The 19,980-nt window shown below is 43.0% G+C and overlaps 1 protein-coding gene across 7 annotated transcripts in view; it reads left to right on the top strand.

Moving 5' to 3' along the window:
- Positions 1-19,980, top strand: part of LOC129816461 (leucine-rich repeat flightless-interacting protein 2-like) — an 81,058-nt gene that overhangs the window by 50,200 nt on the left and 10,878 nt on the right. For 3 of the 7 annotated variants that reach the window (XM_055870980.1, XM_055870982.1, XM_055870981.1), the window contains 8 exons: positions 8,236-8,388; positions 8,584-8,655; positions 9,481-9,651; positions 11,675-11,767; positions 11,979-12,071; positions 12,337-12,429; positions 12,577-12,724; positions 13,658-19,977. In XM_055870980.1, coding sequence (XP_055726955.1) covers positions 8,236-8,388; positions 8,584-8,655; positions 9,481-9,651; positions 11,675-11,767; positions 11,979-12,071; positions 12,337-12,429; positions 12,577-12,724; positions 13,658-16,629 — 3,795 coding nt within the window. In that variant the 3' untranslated portion in view covers positions 16,630-19,977. Of the gene's footprint in view, positions 1-237; positions 304-570; positions 637-2,551; positions 2,627-2,928; positions 2,974-3,373; positions 3,437-4,045; positions 4,124-7,275; positions 7,378-8,235; positions 8,389-8,583; positions 8,656-9,480; positions 9,652-11,674; positions 11,768-11,978; positions 12,072-12,336; positions 12,430-12,576; positions 12,725-13,657; positions 19,978-19,980 lie in introns of those variants that run through there. The other 4 variants (XM_055870985.1, XM_055870978.1, XM_055870979.1 and 1 more) reach the window with 4 other exon arrangements.

Here is a 19,980-nt window from a genome sequence, read left to right as displayed (position 1 = left end):
CCGTATTCCTTATTCCATCAGTCCACTGTTTATATTGACACGGGTCATTCTTGACCACATTGAACTATTCCAAGATACTTGCAGTTTCTTGACTGTTTTGTTCAAATTCGGCTTCAGCGAGGGTAGTTATGGTTATTATTTTGCAGGCAGAGGGGTGCTGTCTAGCATGGTGTGCTGTAGTTAAGTGCCTTGCAGTTAATTAGGCTTTATCTCCCTCTCCTCTTCGCCCACTCTCAGAGCTCCAGACTTGGTGATGAGAGCACTAGCAGGGTCTCTCGCTCGTCCAGACTAGATCTGCAGCCGGTGGGTTCCCTCTCTTCCTCTTTCCCTCTCCCTCTATCTTTCTTTTAGAGTTCTGCCAATAGCCCTACTGCCTTTATTCTACCAATAAGGAACCATTTTTTAAGTCAATCAATTGATCTGTATAAGATAGAAAGCGGAACTTGCGGAGGTAACTCTAAGGGCTTGAATTGAGGCAAAAATGTGGTCTGTTTGGTAGCAGTCTGTTCTTTAATGTTGATGTCGACACCAGGGGTTATCTCTCTCTCTCTCCTCCTCACCCACTCTCAGAGCTCCAGACTCAGTGATGAGAGCATTAGCAAGGTCTCTCGCTCCTCCAGACTGGACCTGCAGCCGGTGGGGGTTGCGTGACTGACTGTGCATTAACACTTTGGTGTTAACTACTGAATGCTGGATCCCACTTGTGACCCCAAATGTGTTGAGCGATATGTACTGTACCAATCAAAAGTGTGGCCACACATCAACAGTGTGGCCACGTTCAAGGGTTTTTCTTTATTTTTGACTATTTTCTACATTGTAGAATAACAGTGAAGACATCAAAAATATGAAATAACACATATGGAATCATGTAGTAACCAAAAAAAGTGTTAAACAAATCAAAATACAAAAGTTGCCACCTTTTGCCTTGACAGCTTTGCACACTCTTGGGATTATTCTACAATGTAGAAAATAATCAAAATAAAGAAAAACCCTTGAATGAGTAGGTCCAAACTTTTGACTGGTACTGCACGTCTTACTTTATTCTCACTCGTCTCTCTCTCTCCGCATGGCTTGTCCACTAACCATTGATATCTGCAAGTCTGACACCTCTCACCGAGTGTGTTTTTTCTTCTTCTTTCAGTTCATCTGTGTTTCTTTTGTTGTTCTTTACTCGTTCTGCTGTAACACTCTTTAGAGTAGCTTTAAACGGAGATATGTTCTCTTGTTCAGCATCTATGCCAAATGTATCTATGTCAGAAGTGTGTTTGAGTTGGCATGTTTTTTTACATTTTTTTTATCACCATTGATACTTTCGAAAGACACTGTAAATTTGTGTGAATGTGAAATGATGGCTGCAAAAATGAATGGTCACGGACAGAGACACCACTTGAATTCATGATATACACTGAGTGTACATAACATGATGAACACCTGCTCTTTCCACAACAGACTGACCAGGTGAGTCCAGGTGACAGCTATGATCCCTTATTGATGTCACTAGTGAAATCCTTTTCAATCAGTGTTGGAGGGGAGGAGACGGGTTAAATAAGGATTTTTAAGCCTTGACAGTTGAGACATGGATTTTGTAAGTGTGCCGTTCAGAGGGTGAATGAGCAAGACAAAAGATTTGTGTCTTTGAACGGGGTGCTAGGTTCTAAATACCAGGGTAAAAAACGGACGGACATCTATAAAAGCTCAAACTAAGTTTAGTCACCCAAAGGGTCAGACAGCTGACAAATATATGTTCCCACCAGCACAAATACACATACTCCGATTTAGGCGAACTCCTCCTTCCCTCTAAACATGACATATTTATTGCTAGGCAGGAAGTTAAGTGATGTGGGCAATAAATTGTTCCTTCTCCCTTAACCTGACCTGACCTCGGCCCCCATTCCTCACTAATCCACAGCTCTCCGCCCTTATCTGTGATCGCAACCATGTGATTGCCTTTCCTTTACTCAGTACATTCCAAGCCTCTGGCTCATATCCAACATTACTTGACCCCCACCATATACATTCCTTCTACAGATAACCATTAACTTTTGGTATTGAAATCAGACTGTGGCCCTTCTCATTTTCATGGCATACCTGATAATAAAGGGGTACGGTAGTAGGTGCCAGGCGCACCGGTTTGTGTGTTAAGAACTGCAATGCTGCTGGTTTTTGTTTACACTCAACAGTTTCCCATGTGTATTAATTAAGAATGGTCCACCACCCAAAGGACATCCAGCCAACTTGACACACCTTTGGGAAGCATTGGAGTCAACATGGGCCAGCATCCCTGTTCGAAAGCTTTCAACACCTTATATAGTCCATGCCCTGGCGAATTGGGGCTGTTCTGAGGGCAAAAGAGGGTGTGACTGGGTGCAAGAGTTTTCCTGATGTTTTGTATACATTCTGTAGTGTTGTGTGGAATTCCGCTGAATGGTATTGTCATTGGCCATTTGCCTTTACATCTAAACACATTTCAACTAAGGTTTCTTAGTCATTTCTGTTTCCTCTCTCTTGCTGTGTTTCTCTTCAATCCCTCTCCCTCTTTCCCTCGTCTTAGGCATCCTATGCTTCCTCTGACCTTAACAGCAACAATGGTCTGTCCTCTTCTAGGCAACGGCTTTCTTCCTACGAGGTCTGTTCACGCATGCACGTGCACACACCCAAACACATATACCGCAAATCCTATATCAAGGCAATATTACCTCTCCTGAGCTGTGCACTCCCAGAACTGCTCCCAGATCAGTTTTTGCAGTCTTGCCATCATGTTGGCCATGACAATTACCGTAGTAGTTGGCAAGGCGGCACATACAGATCTTGGACCAGGCTAGATCACATGGTCTTACCATTGTTGTTACCCAGGCACTGACTACAGTGTGAATACATGTTGTGACAAGTATTCTTACCCCCTCCCTACTATACCCACACTCCATTTAGTCATCCGGGCTACTCAGCCAGATCTCCTACCGGCGCCATCACAGGGTTTGTGATGCCATTCATTAGTGTGACCTTTGACCCAACCCATTATGATACTTCATATGCTACCTGTAACACACACGTTGCTCTGCCTGTTTGTCACCTGAAAGACACTGTTTTTTTTATCACAAGATCATCTTTAAAGTAAGCACTCTAGTATTTTTTGGTTTCATAGTGTAACCAGTGGCTTTAGGAGCCATTCTGTAATTATCAAGAAGTTCTGATTGCTTATAGTAGCAACAATTTACTTTTGGGTGTTTGGATTTTACTGGATTTTACTGTGCACTGAAGAAGCTATGATTTATGTCACTGTGTCGTGTAGATTAGCAAGCATGCCTCCGAGAGCACTGCTGCGAATATTATGTTGTTGTGTTTGTGTGTGTGACGTCCGATCCCACCCCTGCAGGGCTCTTTATATGAGGACAGCCTGTACAGTGGGTCTCGACGGGTGACCGGCTCCAGCTCTCGTGTAAGACTCCCAATGCATTGTGGGATTGTGTTTGTGTGTGTGTGTGTGGCAGTAAACCCACGTGTCCTAAACACGTGACATTCCCTTACTTGTAACATCTTATGTCCCCTCTGCACCTAATAAATGACATGCGGTCACTAACCTTTCCGTTTGAGTACTCAACCGAAAGATTGATCGGAATATTATCGTCCGGGCCTATGGTTGAGGAAATTGCTTCACTAATTGCAATGCGAGTGTATTTAAATTATGTTTATGCGTGTATGTAGGGCGTGTCTGTGAGTAACTGGAATGTATATGACAGCTATGTTCTGTTCGTGTTTTTTTTTATAGCTTTTTCATGATGTGTTGTTGTTCCCGTGGCGAGTTTTAGTTTCCAGAGTGTTTAGCTGTGTTTGTGCTGTTGATATGACGTTCATTAACTTTGGTGCAACTGCTCAGTTGGTTGGAAGCATGGTTGTGAGTTCAGTTCCCTGTGAACGTTAATGTAGCGCACTGCATAGCTCTGTTGGCTTAGGATTTCTCTACCTGTCGCCCGGTGTGAGTTGGTACTGCAGACGTGTGTGTTCTTGTGTGCGTGGACGCTGACGATGGTGTGTGTGCCCTCCCCAGCATTCAGAGTACAATAGTTATCGCGGCAGCGGTTCCAGGGCATCCTCCAGGGCCAGCTCAGCTCGTGCCAGCCCAGTGGTGAGCTCCCCTTTTCTCAGTCACACTGTCCAGCCATGGAGCATTTAAAGTGGCACGACCCTCTCGCAAGCATTTAATCACAAACCCGAGTATTCTTTTACACTGGATTGGTTATATCGTCTTAAGATTTTAAAGGTAGACTCAGCGAAATGACTTTGCCGGCAGCAACGATGAAGGTCTTGAGATGAACGAGAGAGGCAACATTTTTGCTCTCACACAGTTACACACACACAGTATCTGCTCATGTGCACGGTTTCGCTTCACGCTGTGCAGAGCGTGGTAGCCAGGGCACCAAAACAGCAGAGAAGTTGAATTGTGCGCTTCAACGTTCTTAGTTGTTGCAAAAATTGACCCACAATTCTGTTCACTTTCTGTGTCTGTCATATATTGTTGAGTATACCTTTTAAAGGTAGTTTTTTTCAGGTGATATTTATGTATGGTGATATACAGTGCATAAGGAAAGTATTCAGACCCCTTGACTTTTTCCACATTTTGTTACGTTAGACTTATTCTAAAATGTATTTAAAAAAAATAAAAAATAATAATCTTCATCAATCAACACACAATCCCCCATAATGACAAAGCAAAAACAGTTGACATTTTAGCAAATGTATTACAAATCTAAACTGACATTTTTACATTTACATAAGTATTCAGACCCTTTAGTCAGTACTTTGTTGAAGCACCTTTGGTAGCAATTACGGCCTCGAGTCTTCTTTGGTATGACACTACAAGCTTGGCACACCTGTATTTGGGGAGTTTCTCCCAATCTCCTCTGCAGATCCTCTCAAGCTCTGTCAGGTTGGATGGGGAGCGTCACTGCACAGCTATTTTCAGGTCTCTCCAGAGATGTTCGATCGGGTTCATGTCTGGGCTCTGGCTGGGCTACCCAAGGAAATTGAGACTTGTCCCGAAGCCAATCCTGCGTTGTCTTGGCTGTGTGCTTAGGGTCGTTGTCCTGTTGGAAGGTAAACCTTTTCCCCAGTCAGAGAATCTCATGGTCTGAGAGTCCTTACACTGCCTTTTGGCAAACTCCAAGTGGGCTGTCATGTGCCTTTTACTGAGGAGTGGCTTCTGTCTGGCCACTTTACCATAAAGGCCTGATCTGTGGAGTGCTACAGAGATGATTGTCCTTCAGGAAGGTTCTCTCATCGCCACAGAGGAACTCTAACGCTCTGTCAGAGTGACCATAGGGTTCTTGGTCACCTCCCTGACATTTAGGAAGAGTCTTGGTGGTTCTAAACTTCTTCCATTTGAGAATAATGGAGGCCACTGTGTTCTTGGACTTTCAATACCGCAGAAATGTTTTGGTACCCACCCCAGATCTGTCACGGAGCTCTTAGTACAATTCCTTTTGACCTCATGACTTGGTTTTTGCTCTGACATGCACCGTCAACTATTGGACCTTATATAGACCGGTGCGTGCCTTTCCAAATCTTGTCCATCAATTGAATTTACCACAGGTGGACTCCAAGCAAGTTGTAGAAACATCTCAAGGATGATCAATGGAAACAGGATGCACCTGAGCTCAGTTTCGAGTCTCATTGCTTATTACTTATTTAAATGTATTTCTGTTTTATTTTTAATACATTTTTTTTTTTAAATGTCTAAACCTGTTTTCACTTTGTCATTATGGGCTATTGTTTGCCGATTGAGGCCATTTTTTAATTTCATCCATTTAAAATAAGGCTGTAATGTAACAAAATGTGGATAAAGTAAAGGGGTCTGAATACTTTCCGAATGCACTGTAAGACTTATGAACATGTTAATGGTGTAGGCATTGTTTTCCATGTAATTTCAATTATACTATGACGTTGACAATTGGCTCCTGATTTGCTGATTCAGTCCACTTTTCATAAGCGGTTGACAGAGAATTGTAATGGAAACAGTAGCCGATTTTGAGGCAATCGGTCACAATATCCACCATCTCAAAGGTCTTTGGTTTATGGTTGTTAGTGATGATTGACACCGCATGATGCTGCGTCATGCCAAAATATATATTGGATTTGCCCTGTGCCTTTTGGATTTAGTGTTTTGTTAGACAACCCGGGATACAAATACATATACATAACTTTAGATAAGTACTAGGGCTGTGAAGGTCATGGAATTTAGGATGACGGTTACTGGCAAGCCAAATGACTGCAGTCACCTTAATAACCGTTTCGAATAGTAAAACACGAAAATACGTTTGTTCCTCCGTTCCTGACGGCATGTGCTGCCATAGAAATAGAATTAATAGAGCAGGCGTCCTCGTTCAAGTCAATAATGGCATAAGGTGTGGACTGGCGGCAATTGCAGGTGTACCCATAGGAGCAAAGCAGGGAGCAAACGCAGGAGGAGTACCTATCAATGTGTTATTCAGCTCAACTGACATTACAGAGCCACATTCGTTAACATCATTTGAATTGACGTTCTACGTTACTGTGGAACGTTTGCTCCAAACACCTTGCTCATTTCAGAAAGGCGCAACCGAGTTTCATCACGTTGATAAGAGTCCATATTACCGCAGAAACGGACTCAACCATTCGAATAACCGGCCATCCCGTCTTCAGTCAGCTGTTCGTTCCACCCCCAAAAAATTGTATATATTCAATTTAAACTGTTATGACGGTTATTTTATATTCCAAAACTATCGTTTACGTGGTTATACAGTAATTGTGTCAGCCCAAATAAATACATAACTGGCATCTTTCAGACTGAGATTGTGGTAACAGACACAAGATATCTGAGACCCAGTACAACTTCTTGCTGTACCTCATATATTTGTGTTGAGAGGTTGCCCAGAAAAGCCTCTGGTTTGAATTGTCAACTCTGGGCAGATATTTTCTTAACCAGTGGCAAGAATATGAAGACTAGTTGACATCTGGTATGCTGGGTCATCCTACCCTTAACAAATCATCAAACTTTACGGTCTTTCTTTACAGGAATGAATTAACATGTGGGCTACTGTGTGTCCTGTTTAGTATGCTCATTACTCTATACAGCTGTAGGCCGTTCCTTTTTCCGGTTAACACAGATTCTCCATTTGGCCATGATTGTGTGCTTTCATTCATAGATGTGTTTTGGTTGGGAAAAGGCAGTGTCTGAGGGATTCAGACAGTGCCCAAACCTGAATATACTTTGTCCTATTGCGCCCCCTGGTGGGCAACTAGGATGATGACTGCAACTCTGTGGCCAGCTTCCTGCGCAGCGCGGCCACCAACAGTGGCCTGCCCAGAGACCTGGATCACATGACCATCCCCAATTTATCGGACGTGAGTGGCTGCCCGCCCAGAGTCATGCCAGGGCATGGCAGCGTGGTATCAACTTACATATAAAGACTGGCTTCTTCTGTGTGGAGTGGGGGGGTAGACCTAAAGAGACTAATTACTGTCTGACTGACTTGCTGTGTGAAGTGGTAGCGTGGATTGTGCTGTCAACTCCTACTGTATGGTCATGGTAACACCTGGAAGATGGGTGAGAGGAGACCTTAGAAAGTGTTTTTAGAACTGAAGAGATGTCATCAACAGGGGTACTAGTGAATAAAAAAAATATGAATTGCTAATCTATAGCATGCAGGTGGATGGTTTCTTGTAGATAGACCAAGAGTCTTTGTAGAATGGGACTAACAACAGCATGGTCTGTGTCGTGGACTAGAAGTACCATGAACTATTTTAGAATGTAGGAGCTCCTGTAACCAGTATTGATGCTGATTGATACTCATATTGTTCACTTCCCAAACATAGCATGCTGAATACTCTGTACAGTCTGATGGCTATATGCAACATGTTGCAGTTGTTGTATGTGATGGATCATAACAATGAACATTGCACGGCATTGGAAGTTGAGACAGCTGTACATTTTTTTTATTTTTTATTAACTTACCTAGTAACTGGTGTGTTTATAACAGCATTTAAACAGCTCATGGTTTATGATTGGATGGAAAGATTACTCACTCCCCCCCCCCCCCCCCCCCCCACAGCTTGTTAGGGATAATGTGATTGGACAAAGTGGAGTAAGGTAAAGATGTGATGAGGACATTGAGTGTGAATCCGTGGCCTTCCGGACCCTTCTCTAGGCCCTAAAGTCATGATGTTGCCCCTGTTCTAACAGCCTCTCCCCGTTGTTCCCAGCTGGAGGACAGAGATTACCTGGAAAAGGGATCTCGAGCCGCTTCCACCCTATCGGCAGCCACCCTCGCCTCGCTGGGCGGGTCTTCCTCCCAGAGAGAAAGTGGTGAGACGTCCATCACTGGCGACACAGAAACCTCCATACGAGAGATCAAGGTAAAGGTTACAAAAACATGGGTGTCCTAGAACCATCTTCCATCAATTCCACTCTTTTAAGAGCCCACCGCTGTACAGCGCACACTGCTCTGCAAGTCATTCTCTACCCTATCATTGTGCTTGTCACTTCACCTATTGAACCCTGTCGCAGCATGCTTCTGTCTCTCCTCAACCCTGCCACACTCTTCACCCCAGGAGATTCATGAGCTGAAGGATCAGATCCAAGATGTGGAGTCAAAGTACATGCAGAGTCTCAAAGAAGTCAAGGTACATTACTGGACTGATCCAACGCAACCCAGCCTGAGGCCCTGTTAATATTCATATGATTTTAGTCTTCCCTAGCTTTTGAGTTGACCAATGATTAGACTGCCCTACTATTAACCAATAGTCATTTTGAACTTCCTTAGAATTAACCAATGGTAGTTTTAGTCGTCAGTGTTAAAGTACCTGCGACTCCAATTAAGCAATGATTAGTCCTCCTGACTAATATTTAATGGATGTTTTAGAATTATTTCCTTACCTATCCTTTTGCTATCAACTACAGTTTTATGTTTCGACTCCTACCTTGATATTAAATGGTTGCCAGAATCTTGGACTCCTCTAATGGTTTACTGAGGTGATAATAACCTATGATTTCAGACTAGTGATGTTGAAAGCCCAGATCGGCATGATAATTAACAGAATTATAACTTTCGGGAAGTGTTAACTTTATAGTTTTATTTGAAGACTAGATGGCTTGCTTGCCTTTTCCTATGCATTTTTTCAGCCCACGTTCAAAGCAGTCAAGTTAAGCTGTCCTGATGTCAAATGCAATAACCCCACAGGCATGCAGTAGGCAACTGTTGCATGTGTCCTAACATCATTAAATCATTTCCCTCTGAATACGAATTATGTCCATCGAATTCTATCCATGCCCTCCATTTTCGATCATGCTTCTGATCGTTCCTCCTAGTTGAGACCGTCAGAATGGAGTATAGAAAATGGAAGCGGCAGCGGTGTAACAATACCCCCTTTGGATATTGGTGTGTCTGTGTTAGGGTCTGTCTGTCTGTGTTCCCATGTGCGTACACCAACGGGCATCTCTTCCTATAGGATACCTTAGTGGAGGTGGAGGAGAAGTACCGCAAGGCCATGGTGTCCAACGCCCAGCTGGACAACGAGAAGAACAACCTGATGTACCAGGTGGACACGCTGAAGGACTCGCTCATGGAGCTGGAGGAGCTGCTGTCCGAGTCACGCCGCGAGTACGAAGGGAAGAGCAAGGTATGGGATACATCCGAGGGAGGGACGGAGAGATGGAGAGGGAGAGAAGGGATAGGGCCAGATCAAGAGAAATATACAATTACAGTAAGATGAAGGGAAAAGTTAGGATCGAAAGAGAAAGGTGTATTGAGGAGGGCGATATTAGGTGGAAACTGGGATTGACATTAGCCAGATGGTACCTTTTGGAAACTATAGTTGCCTATAGTAATGCAATACTGGATGATTAGAAACATGAGCTGTATGTATATACAGTGCATTCGGAAAGTATTCAGACCTCTTCACTTTTTCCACATTTTGTTACGTTTCAGCCATATTCTAAAATGGATTAAATAGTTTTTTCCCCTCGACAATCTAAACACAATACCCCATAATGACAAAGCAAAAATAGGTTTTATGATTTTTTTGCAAATATTTTAAAAACAATAAACTGATATCACATTTACATACGTTTTCAGACCCTTGTTTACTCAGTACTTTTGTTGAAGCTCCTATGGCAGTGATTACAGCCTCGAGTCTTCTTGGGTTTGACGCTACAAGCTTGGCACACCTGTATTTGGGAAGCTAATCCCATTCTCTGCAGATCCTCTCAGGTTGGATTTGGAGTGTCGCTTACCAGCTATTTTCAGGTCTCTCCAGAGATGTTTGATCGGGTTCAAGTCCGGGCTCTGGCTGGGCCACTCAAGGACATTCAGAGACTTGTCCTGAAGCCACTCCTGCGTTGTCTTGGCTGTGTGCTTAGGGTCGTTATCCTGTTGAACCCGAGTGCTCAAGGATCTCTCTGTACTTTGCTCTGTTGATCTTTCCCTCTATCCTGACTAGTCTCCCAGTCTCTGCCACTGAAAACATCCCCAAAGCATGATGCTGCCACCATCATTCTTCACCGTAGGGATGGTGCCAGGTTTTCTCCAGACGTGACGCTTGGCATTCAGGCCAAAGAGTTCAATCTTGGGCCAGATAATCAGACCAGATAATCTTGTTTCTCGTGGTCTGAGAGTCCTTTACGTGCCTTTTGGCCATCTCCAAGTGGGCTGTCATGTGCTTTTTTTACTGAGGATTGGTTTCCATCTGGCCGCTCTACCATAAAGGCCTGATCTGTGGAGTGCTGCAGAGATGGTTGTCCTTCTGGAAGGTTCTCCCATCTCCACAGAGAACTCTGGAGCTCTGTCAGAGTGACATCAGGTTCTTGGTCACCTCCCTGACCAAGGTCCTTCTCCCCCTTCCTAGAGCTGCCAGCTCTAGGAAGAGTTGCTGGTTCCAAACGTCTTCCGTTTAAAAATTATGGAGGCTGCTGTGTTCTTGGGGACCTTCAATGCTGCAGGAATTTTTTGGTAACCTTCCCCAGATCTGTGCCTCTACAAAATCCTGTCTCGGCGCTCTACGGACAATTCCTTCGACCTTGGCTTGGTTTTTGCTCTGACATGCACCATCAACTGTGGGACCTTTTATATGGACAGGGCTGTGCCTTTACAAATAATGTCCAAATAATTAAATTTACCACAGGTGGACTCCAATCAAGTTGTAGAAACATCTCACGGATGATCAATGGAAACAGGATGCACCTGAGCTCAATTTCAGTCTCATAGCAAAGGGTCTGAATACTTATGTAAATAAAGTATCTGTTTTTTTTATTTGTAATAGATTGCAAAAATGTCTAAAGTTTTCGCTTTGTCATTATGGAGTATTGTTTTTAGATTGATGAGAAAAAATATATTTAATACATTTTAGAATAAGGCTGTAACGTAACAAAGTGTAGAAAAAGTGAAGGGGTCTGAATACTTTCCAAATGCATTGTACGTAAATGATATGTACTATTTTATACATGTAAAACTGTATTTATATTAAAAATATATATATATGTACAACACACTTTGATCAAGAATCAGTTTACAGACTGAAACTGACTTCATCCACAACTAATGTAGCTATGGCAACTTTCTGGATTATAAGGCAGCTGTTTTGGGCCACAATGATCACTGCATATATTGCGAATCCATTAAAACATCTCCTTTGCCATTTCTCCCAGGACTTTGAGCGTGAGAAACATGCCCACGGCGTGCTGCAGTTCCAGTTCAACGAGATGAAGGAAACGCTAAAACAGAGCGAGGAGTTACTAACAGTGAGTCCTCCAAGGCACCCTCAAAATTAAACCCCAAAGCTTGTCAGGACAGCCAAAACGACTTTACCTGTCACCTTTTTCAGTTTTCTTATTTCTGAACTTCCCCGTCTCCTCACCTCCATGCTGATCGTCTATTGTTCTCACTGCTTTCACACACACTTCATTTTCTCCTATTTATTCCATCACATCTTCCTGCATTTCCGCTGTCCAGGAGATCCGTCAGATGCGTCTCAAGCAGGACTGCTTTGTTAGGGAAATCTCTGACCTGCAGGAAACCGTGGAGTGGAAGGATAAAAAGATTGGGGTATGCCCTGTGAACTCTGATCCATTAGTTTTGTTAGTACATGTTCAATGGAAAACCCCCACACATAATTGTGTTGCGTTCACCTGCGTTGTGGTGAAAAAATACACTTATTTACTTGGCTAGCATCAACTTCTCTGCCTAAGTGCATGCATGCTTGATACTCTATACTGTTCCTTCACTTTCTCTATGCTCACTTTCACTTCACCCATATCTTTCTTTGTTCTTTACCTGCGCTTCCACCTCCCCCACTGGGGGAACTGCTCAGGCCTTAGAGCGGCAAAAGGAGTATTCGGATGCCATCCGAAATGAGCGGGATGAGCTCAGGGATGAGGTGGTCCAGCTGAAAGACATTCTGAAGGTACTTAGTCATCTCAAGGGTTGTCTGAGCTCGGGAATATGCAACAGTGGCCCTTAAACAGGGTGTCTCTATTGTAGTTATGCAGCTATAATGTACTGTTGTGAGAGTCTTAAGCCTCTCATCAGTTTGTGTTCATGTCCTGCCCAGAAACATGGAGTTGTCCTCAGACCTGACCTGACTGCCAATGGGGAAACGCTGGAGTTGGGCACTGAAGGGTCAGCCAGTGGAGAGCCAGGTTCTCAATTGGCTCTGGACTCCCAGACGTCGCCCATGGAAGGGGGGAACAGCATGCTTGGTAAGCACCATTACTGGACAAAGATCGCTACATGTTGTAATCATCTCCTGCTTACCTCGTAGCTTTGCCAAATTATAGCTAACTTGTAAGCTTAAATCATGCCCACACCTGATCTAATGCAACCCTGTATACTTAACCTGAGTTTGGTTGACTGACATAGGTTTTGGACTTCTGCGACTAACTTCTAAGCTTTCACCACTGATTCTCCTCCCGACCCAAATGCAACCCTTGCACTTGATGCATGTTAACTAATCCATGTATCTGAACCATGGTTTAAAGCAGATGGTGTAAACACCCTTGTTTTGATGGCAAAATGTGTATCCTTACATAGTAGTTTAATATCGAGGTAAGTCCAGGGGTCATTAGGCTGATTGCTTTGGCGAAATTATGTTGACCTTGTGTTTGTCTATTTTAAACTCTTTGCTTCAACCTGATAAATATCAATGGTATTTGAAGTGTTTGCTGTGGTGGTATAGTTGGTTGGTGTTTACACGGATCACAATCAATGAATGCATTAATTGGTCTATTCAATGTAGGTTATCGATTATTTTTTTTTGTAAATGATTAGGAAAAATGTTTTGTTTGTGTTAAGTCACAAACCTGTCAATTTCTGTCCAGTCCCAAAGCAATATAACACCACAGTAGACATTTCAGAGTTTAAGATTTGCAGCTTGCCAAGGTGCCTCTGACCTGCTCGTCTGCCTTGAAGATTAATCTGGGATCAAGGGTTTGTTTGGTGCTCTCCTCCTCTTCTTCCTTTTCCACCTCTTCCATGCTGGTTCGATTTTTACCCAATTCTTTCCAATTCCGCTTTGCTCTAATTGGCCCAGGTTCAACTGGCAGATCTCGATCATCAGAAAAATGTCTATTTGAAACTCCAAGCCACAGTGTTTGGCCTATTTCACCCTCATGGTATCCCTCATGGTCTCCTAGGCAGAGCTCAGGAGACGGCGTTGGAAAGTAGAGGGGATAAGGTGGTGGATCCAGGAAGGTCCAGGCAGCAAGAGGATACACACGAGGAGGAGGCTCGAGAGAACCATCTGACCTCGCCCACCCCCTGTAGCCTTGTTGGTGTTTCTGAAACAGAAACGCCAAGGGAGGCTCAGCCGTTCTCGCCCACATTGCGGGAAGAGGTTGAAATTGAAGGCAGTGATGTCAACAAAGACTCTGACAATACACCAGTAGTAGAGGTCAAAAGTGGACCGGTCTGTGATGCTGAGGTACTTGTGGTTGTAACGGGTCCTGAGGAAGAGGTTACAGTAGCGGGGGAGGGGTACGAAGCAGCAGGTGTAGAGGGGACAGGGCAAGGCAGAGTAGAGGTTGCAAGCGAAGGGGAACTAGGAATAGAAAATGACGAGGCAGATGAGGCAGAGACCAAAGTTGTCAAGAGCAGTGACAACACCAAAGAGACGTCCTCAAAAGAGCCTACCTCAGAATATGGTGCAGCAGCTGAACAAGAGAAAAACGAATCGAGTAAAGAGGACGTGAATTGTTTAGACTCATATCCTCTGCCTAGGGGAACCATTGAGGACACCATGAAAAATGGCACACAGATTAGCCAAGGGACAGACCTTGATACTAGTAAGAGCCCAATCAAATCAAACCTTGAGCCTCAGAAAACAAAAAAGTCTGAAGTGTTACCAGAGATAACTGACCTGCAGCCACAGGCCCAAGCAGGCAACAAGAAGAAGAAAGGCAAGAAGAAGAAGGGAGAGACACAAAGCGATGTAAAGCAGGAAGACCATAAGAAGAGCACAACAGAAACGTGTGTAGTCTCCATGACAAATGGCACACAGATTAGCCTAGGGACAGACCTTGATACTCCTAAGAGCCCAGTCGAATCAAACCCTGAGCCTCAACAACCTGAGCCTCGGAAAACAAAAAAGGCATGTGTGTTACCAGAGACCACTGACATGCAGCCACAGTCCCAAGGAGGCAAGAAGAAAAAGAAAGGCAAGAAGAAGGGAGAGAAACAAGGTGATGAAACGCAGGGAGATGAGATGAGCAAAACAGAAAAGGATATGGTCTCCACCCCAACCGATAAGGAGCCAGTAGAGGCGGTAGGAGAGGGGGTTATCACAATAGAGACACAGCAGCATCTAGAGGAGGGGACCAGTAGTTCACCAGATCGAGAGCTCCAAACCATAGCTGAGGAGGGACTGAACCTGAAGGAAGAACAACTAGAAGAAGACCGAGTAGAGGTTAAAAGCGAGGGGCCTACCATTGAAGTATCTCTGACTGACCAAGCTAAGAGTGAGGAGGTTGTCTCAAAGAAGAAAAAGAAGAAAATGAAAAAGGACAAACACAAACCTACAATGGAATCGGCGAAATCAGAAGGCGAGATATCAGTATTATCCCTTGAGTCCAACATTGGTATTGCTGATCCTGTTGCTCACTCCAAGTGTATAACCAGCGCTCATAACCCTATGGAGGAATTAGAATCGACAGCAAATACTGGTACCCAAAAGGACGAGTCAGGGTACACAACCAACCCTGATAACGTTGGAGACTGTTTGAACTCTTCAGCTGACCCAAAATGTCCATTGGACTCGAAACAGTCCACAGCTGGGAATTCAAACAATGTCAAAGAGGAAGGTGCAATCACGGTCTCAGTTGAAGAGGCTCAAACAATCCAAGACACAAAGGAACAGGGGAATAACTTTCACAGTCCCATCGTTCTAAGACCAGAGCTCAAGAAGAGCGTGGAACCTGAAGACCTTTTCTCCCATGATGGTGTCACTACTCACCCAGACCAGGCTAATGAAAATGCGACACAAGACCTAAAAGAGGCAGGTCAGGATAAACAAAATGGGAGCCCAGAAGAGCGTACAAATGCACTTGAACATGAAGACACTTCAATGGCACTGCCAGCAAATGTAGAGAAATGCAACAATTCAGCAGATGAGAAATGTTGTAGCATATCGCTTGACCGCAACTGCCCTGCTGCTGAGACCATAAGACTGCCTGAACAACTGGTGGATATACTTGATTGTCCAGTCACTGACAGGCACTTGTATGACAACAACAAGCCAGAAACAGCATCAAATGGAGGGATCTCTACAGAGACCGAGCTGAACGCTACAGAAACACGACTACAGGACCCATTAAAAGAAACTCCGGTGACAATTGACTCTTTTAGGGAACAGAGCCACAATGAAAGTGGACCATGCACTATGGTGGCGAAAGCAGAAGAGCAAGATGATCCCATTGAGGCCAAGCTGGAGGGTAACGAGGTACCTGGACCCAGTGAGCAGTGGAATGACGAGGAGAATGAAAATGAGGGTCAATCGTTTGACTTTTCTGACCTCGTTTCAGTGATTCCTGCAAATGTATTCCCAATAACATCCCAAGAGGAGGTCAGCCAGGAAATGAGAACGATGTCGGTAGGATACAAAATGGAGGTAGAGCCTGGTAAAGAGGAGGCTAACGAGGAAGAGGAGGATGACAAACCGCAGGACACAGAGGGAGTTAGCGCGATAGTGGCACAGCAATCAATTGAAGGGGGGTCAGATAATGCACCAGAGGAGCTCCGAAGGCCTGAAGAAAAAGCACAAACCATAGTCGAGAGCCAGAACGTGAATGAAGAACAACAACTAATCACATTAGAGGAAGGGGTTAGTGTAACATACAATCAGAAAGACATTGCAGAGGAGGGAGTGAGTGTGACTGTTGAACATCAAGGTGTAGAAGAGAGCGAGAGGCAGCAGAATGTACCTGCGGTAGAGGCTTTGCCAGTAGAAGAGGGCGAAGAGGCAATCCAGTATGGGTCACAGCAGGGTAGAAGAGAAAGTAGTCGAAGTACAGAGGATTCAGCAGAGGGCGACAATGAGCAATCTAGGACAGGCTTGAAAAAAGGCAGTAAGAAAGTAAAAGGCAAGGGAAAAGAGGACTGCCGAATGTCCTAGTTTTTAGGTCTGCACTCAATATAAACAACAGCAAATATTTATAAAAGTGCAAAGTCTCAACTACTACAGCCAAAGCAAGTACCATTCAAATTCCTTCCAAAGTTATAATTCGATGTACTGTATTTTGAGGTCCAAAAGTATTTGTGACACTTTTTTTGTTTTGGCTTTGTATTCCAGCACTTTGGATTTTGAAATGTATACAATGACTATGAGGTAAAGTGAAGACTGTCAGCTTTAATTTGAGCGTACTTTTTGTTCAGCACTTTTTGTACATGCTCTATTTTAGGGAACCAAAAGTATTTGGACAAATTCTTTTGTGTGTTAAAGTAATCAAAAGTGTAGTATTTGTACCTATATTTCTAGTACTCAATGACTACACGCAGCTTGTTGGATGCATTTGCAGTTTGTTTTGGTTGTTTCAGATTATGTTGTGCCCAATACATTATTTACCATTACATTTCTATTGTCACTTTTATTGTATATACGAATAGGATGTTTCTAAACACTTCTACATTAATGTGGATGCTACTATGATTACGAATAATGATGAGTGAGAAAGTTAGAGGCACATAGACCATAACCCCAAGACATGCTAAACAGGAGAGGTTGAGGGGGATTATGTGTAGGGCTCTGTAATTTTCTCACTCATCAGTATTCATGATTTCATTCATGATTATCCAAAATCATTGTAGCATCCACATTAATGTAGAAGTGTTTAGAAATATTCTATTCTTATTTACAACAAAAGTGACTCCAAAATGACACAATACATAATTTACCATACATTTCTATTGGACATAAGCTTGATGTAGTCATTGCTTGGAATATGGGACCAAATACTAAACATTTGACTACTTTAATGCACATAAGTGAATTTGTCCAAATACTTTTGGGCCCCTAAAATGGGGGGACATTGTACAAAACGTGCAGTCATTTCTAAACGGGTACCCCAATTTGGATGAAAATACCCTCAAATTAAAGCTGACTATGATATACATTAGACATATAATGGCCATGTAACAACAAATATGCCACTGTCCAAACACTTTGACTTCACAGCATGTGGGTATTTTAGCTAATTTTTAGGGAAGTTTGCCATAAGGGGTGGGTAATCTTACCACGCAGGCTGTTTTTCCCCAAACAAGCAGTAACACACCTGATTCAACTAAGAAAACCATTCATTTAAGACTAGTAGTAGTTGATAAGTAGAATCAATCAAATGTGTTACTACTTACCTGGCCCTGGTAGGGTACATTGCCCATACTCTCGTATAAATCTGCAGCACCTATATACCTATACTGTAATAATGTAATATTGATTGAATGACAGTATGTTTTTCTTCATCTATTCAAGGTACAATGTTTATATTGCAATGCATGATATTCGTATCGTCATACCGTCCTTCTCTCATCCTGTGATTTATGGAATTACCGGCCTAGTACACAAGGGGGCGCCCCCCAAAAACATTGGCCGTCTTACCAGAATGCTAACAAAATTGGCACAAGTAATAGGGAATTTCCATGGAGGCTGCTAGCTAAATATGTTAACGAGCCCAAACGAAAATAAACAAATTGCAAAGACAGGCAATCCAGCTCATAAAGGTATACATATATAGGTAGGAGCTACCAAATGTCATGTTTGGACATTTACAAGCGAAATGTGAATGACGGACATTGTGCAAATTAAGTTTTGACGCATGCTTGTCTGAAGTAAAAACAGTACTGGCACTGGAGCAGCATGTGTACACACTTTGTCTGTGTGGAGTCGCTAGGGAAGGGGCCTGCCTGCTCAGACAGAACGTGAACGAAGAGGAGAAAAAAACGCAAGGAAATCAAGCAGTGGCAGCCTTACAGATAATTCATCCAACGGGCTTTGAGCTCTCAAACACAGCAGAAAGCTAACACCAAACGATGCCCCGTCACCTTATCAATTCAGCCACTTTAATTTACGTTAATGCAGAATTCTGTGTTTTTAACGCAGGAGAAAAAATATAAAACATATATCTTGCTGAATTTTGTAAACGCAGATCTAAAATGCTTCTAAAAATTTCTGCTCGGCATCAGACTACTTTTGTGCTTCAGTTTCACTTCTCCACTCAAACGAGCATTCTATCAGCAGACAGTTCTCTGAATGATGTGTAGCTACTTTTCTGATACTTTTCTCAGTGTAGCCAGACTACTTTTCTCTTGTAAAATGCAAGATGAACTTTAACCAAAACATTAGAAAGAATGTAGCCAGCTACTTTTCCTATGATAAACATTCGAAATACAGTATGATGGCCATGCATCGTTTTTGCAAGAAAGACCTTGCTTTTTCATTGTAAGCTCATTTACCTGTGTGGCTGCCAGCCAAATAGCGTTGCACTTCTGTTGATAAAAAGGAAGCTATTTTCTGTCGAATGTGCTGCACTAATGTATTTTCTGTGAAGGAAAACTATAGTTGCACTTCCCTGATCACTCTTGAAGCAAAAAAACACTTGACTTTAAATATAAAATGCGACCCTTGTCAATACACAGCTGGACTGCTCCCGCTTTCTCCCATTGTGCTATTTACAAACAAACATGTTAAGAGTAGGAGTGTTAACCCCGGTGTTCTGGCTAAATTCCCAATCTGGCCCTTATACCATCATCGCCACCTAATCATCCCCGGCTTCCAATTGGCTCAATCATCCCCAGGACATTGCTGTAAATGAGAATGTGTTCTCAGTCAACTTACCTGGTACAATAAGGGTTAAATAAAGAAATAAAAATAAACTATCAACTGTTCTGGGGGAAATACGGTAAGCTTCATAATGTGTAAAGAAGAACGCGATCTGCTGCATCTGCTAACGTATTGCACAAGTTGACTGCAGGTGCTTTCCTTAAAAAGTAGCTACAAATATAACTCTTTTTTTGTAAACTTAAAAGACCCAGTTTTCCCTGGCTATTTCTAAAAACGGTATACCGCCCAAGCCTCGTCCAAAGTTTGCCCGGAACAACAAAAATATTTTCTTGCTTGGTGTATTTTGACGAAGAGAGAAACTAACCGATTGAGATTTGTCTCATGCCATTGAAATAAAAATCCTCCATGTTACAAGTCCATTCCATGTAGGCAATGATATCAGGTTAAATCCAAGCCCTAGGATATCATGTGCATACTATAAAATTGCTTTGTGTTCAGTATATGCCATGTTTCCTGAATTCATATGATGATATGACTGCTAGACAAATTGTATACCGTGTAAGAATATGTCTCCCTTGTTAATCACTGGTCTAAATGTTTCTTCGTGTGCACTTTTTGTAAGGAAATACCTTCTGACCCTTTCCATGATTTGAATAAAATAAGTGATTACAAACTTTGAGAAATACACTT

Source organism: Salvelinus fontinalis, chromosome 19, assembly GCF_029448725.1.
Source record: "Salvelinus fontinalis isolate EN_2023a chromosome 19, ASM2944872v1, whole genome shotgun sequence".
In the NCBI taxonomy this organism is placed as follows: Eukaryota; Metazoa; Chordata; class Actinopteri; order Salmoniformes; family Salmonidae; genus Salvelinus; species Salvelinus fontinalis.
This window is presented reverse-complemented; position numbering and strand designations above follow the sequence as displayed.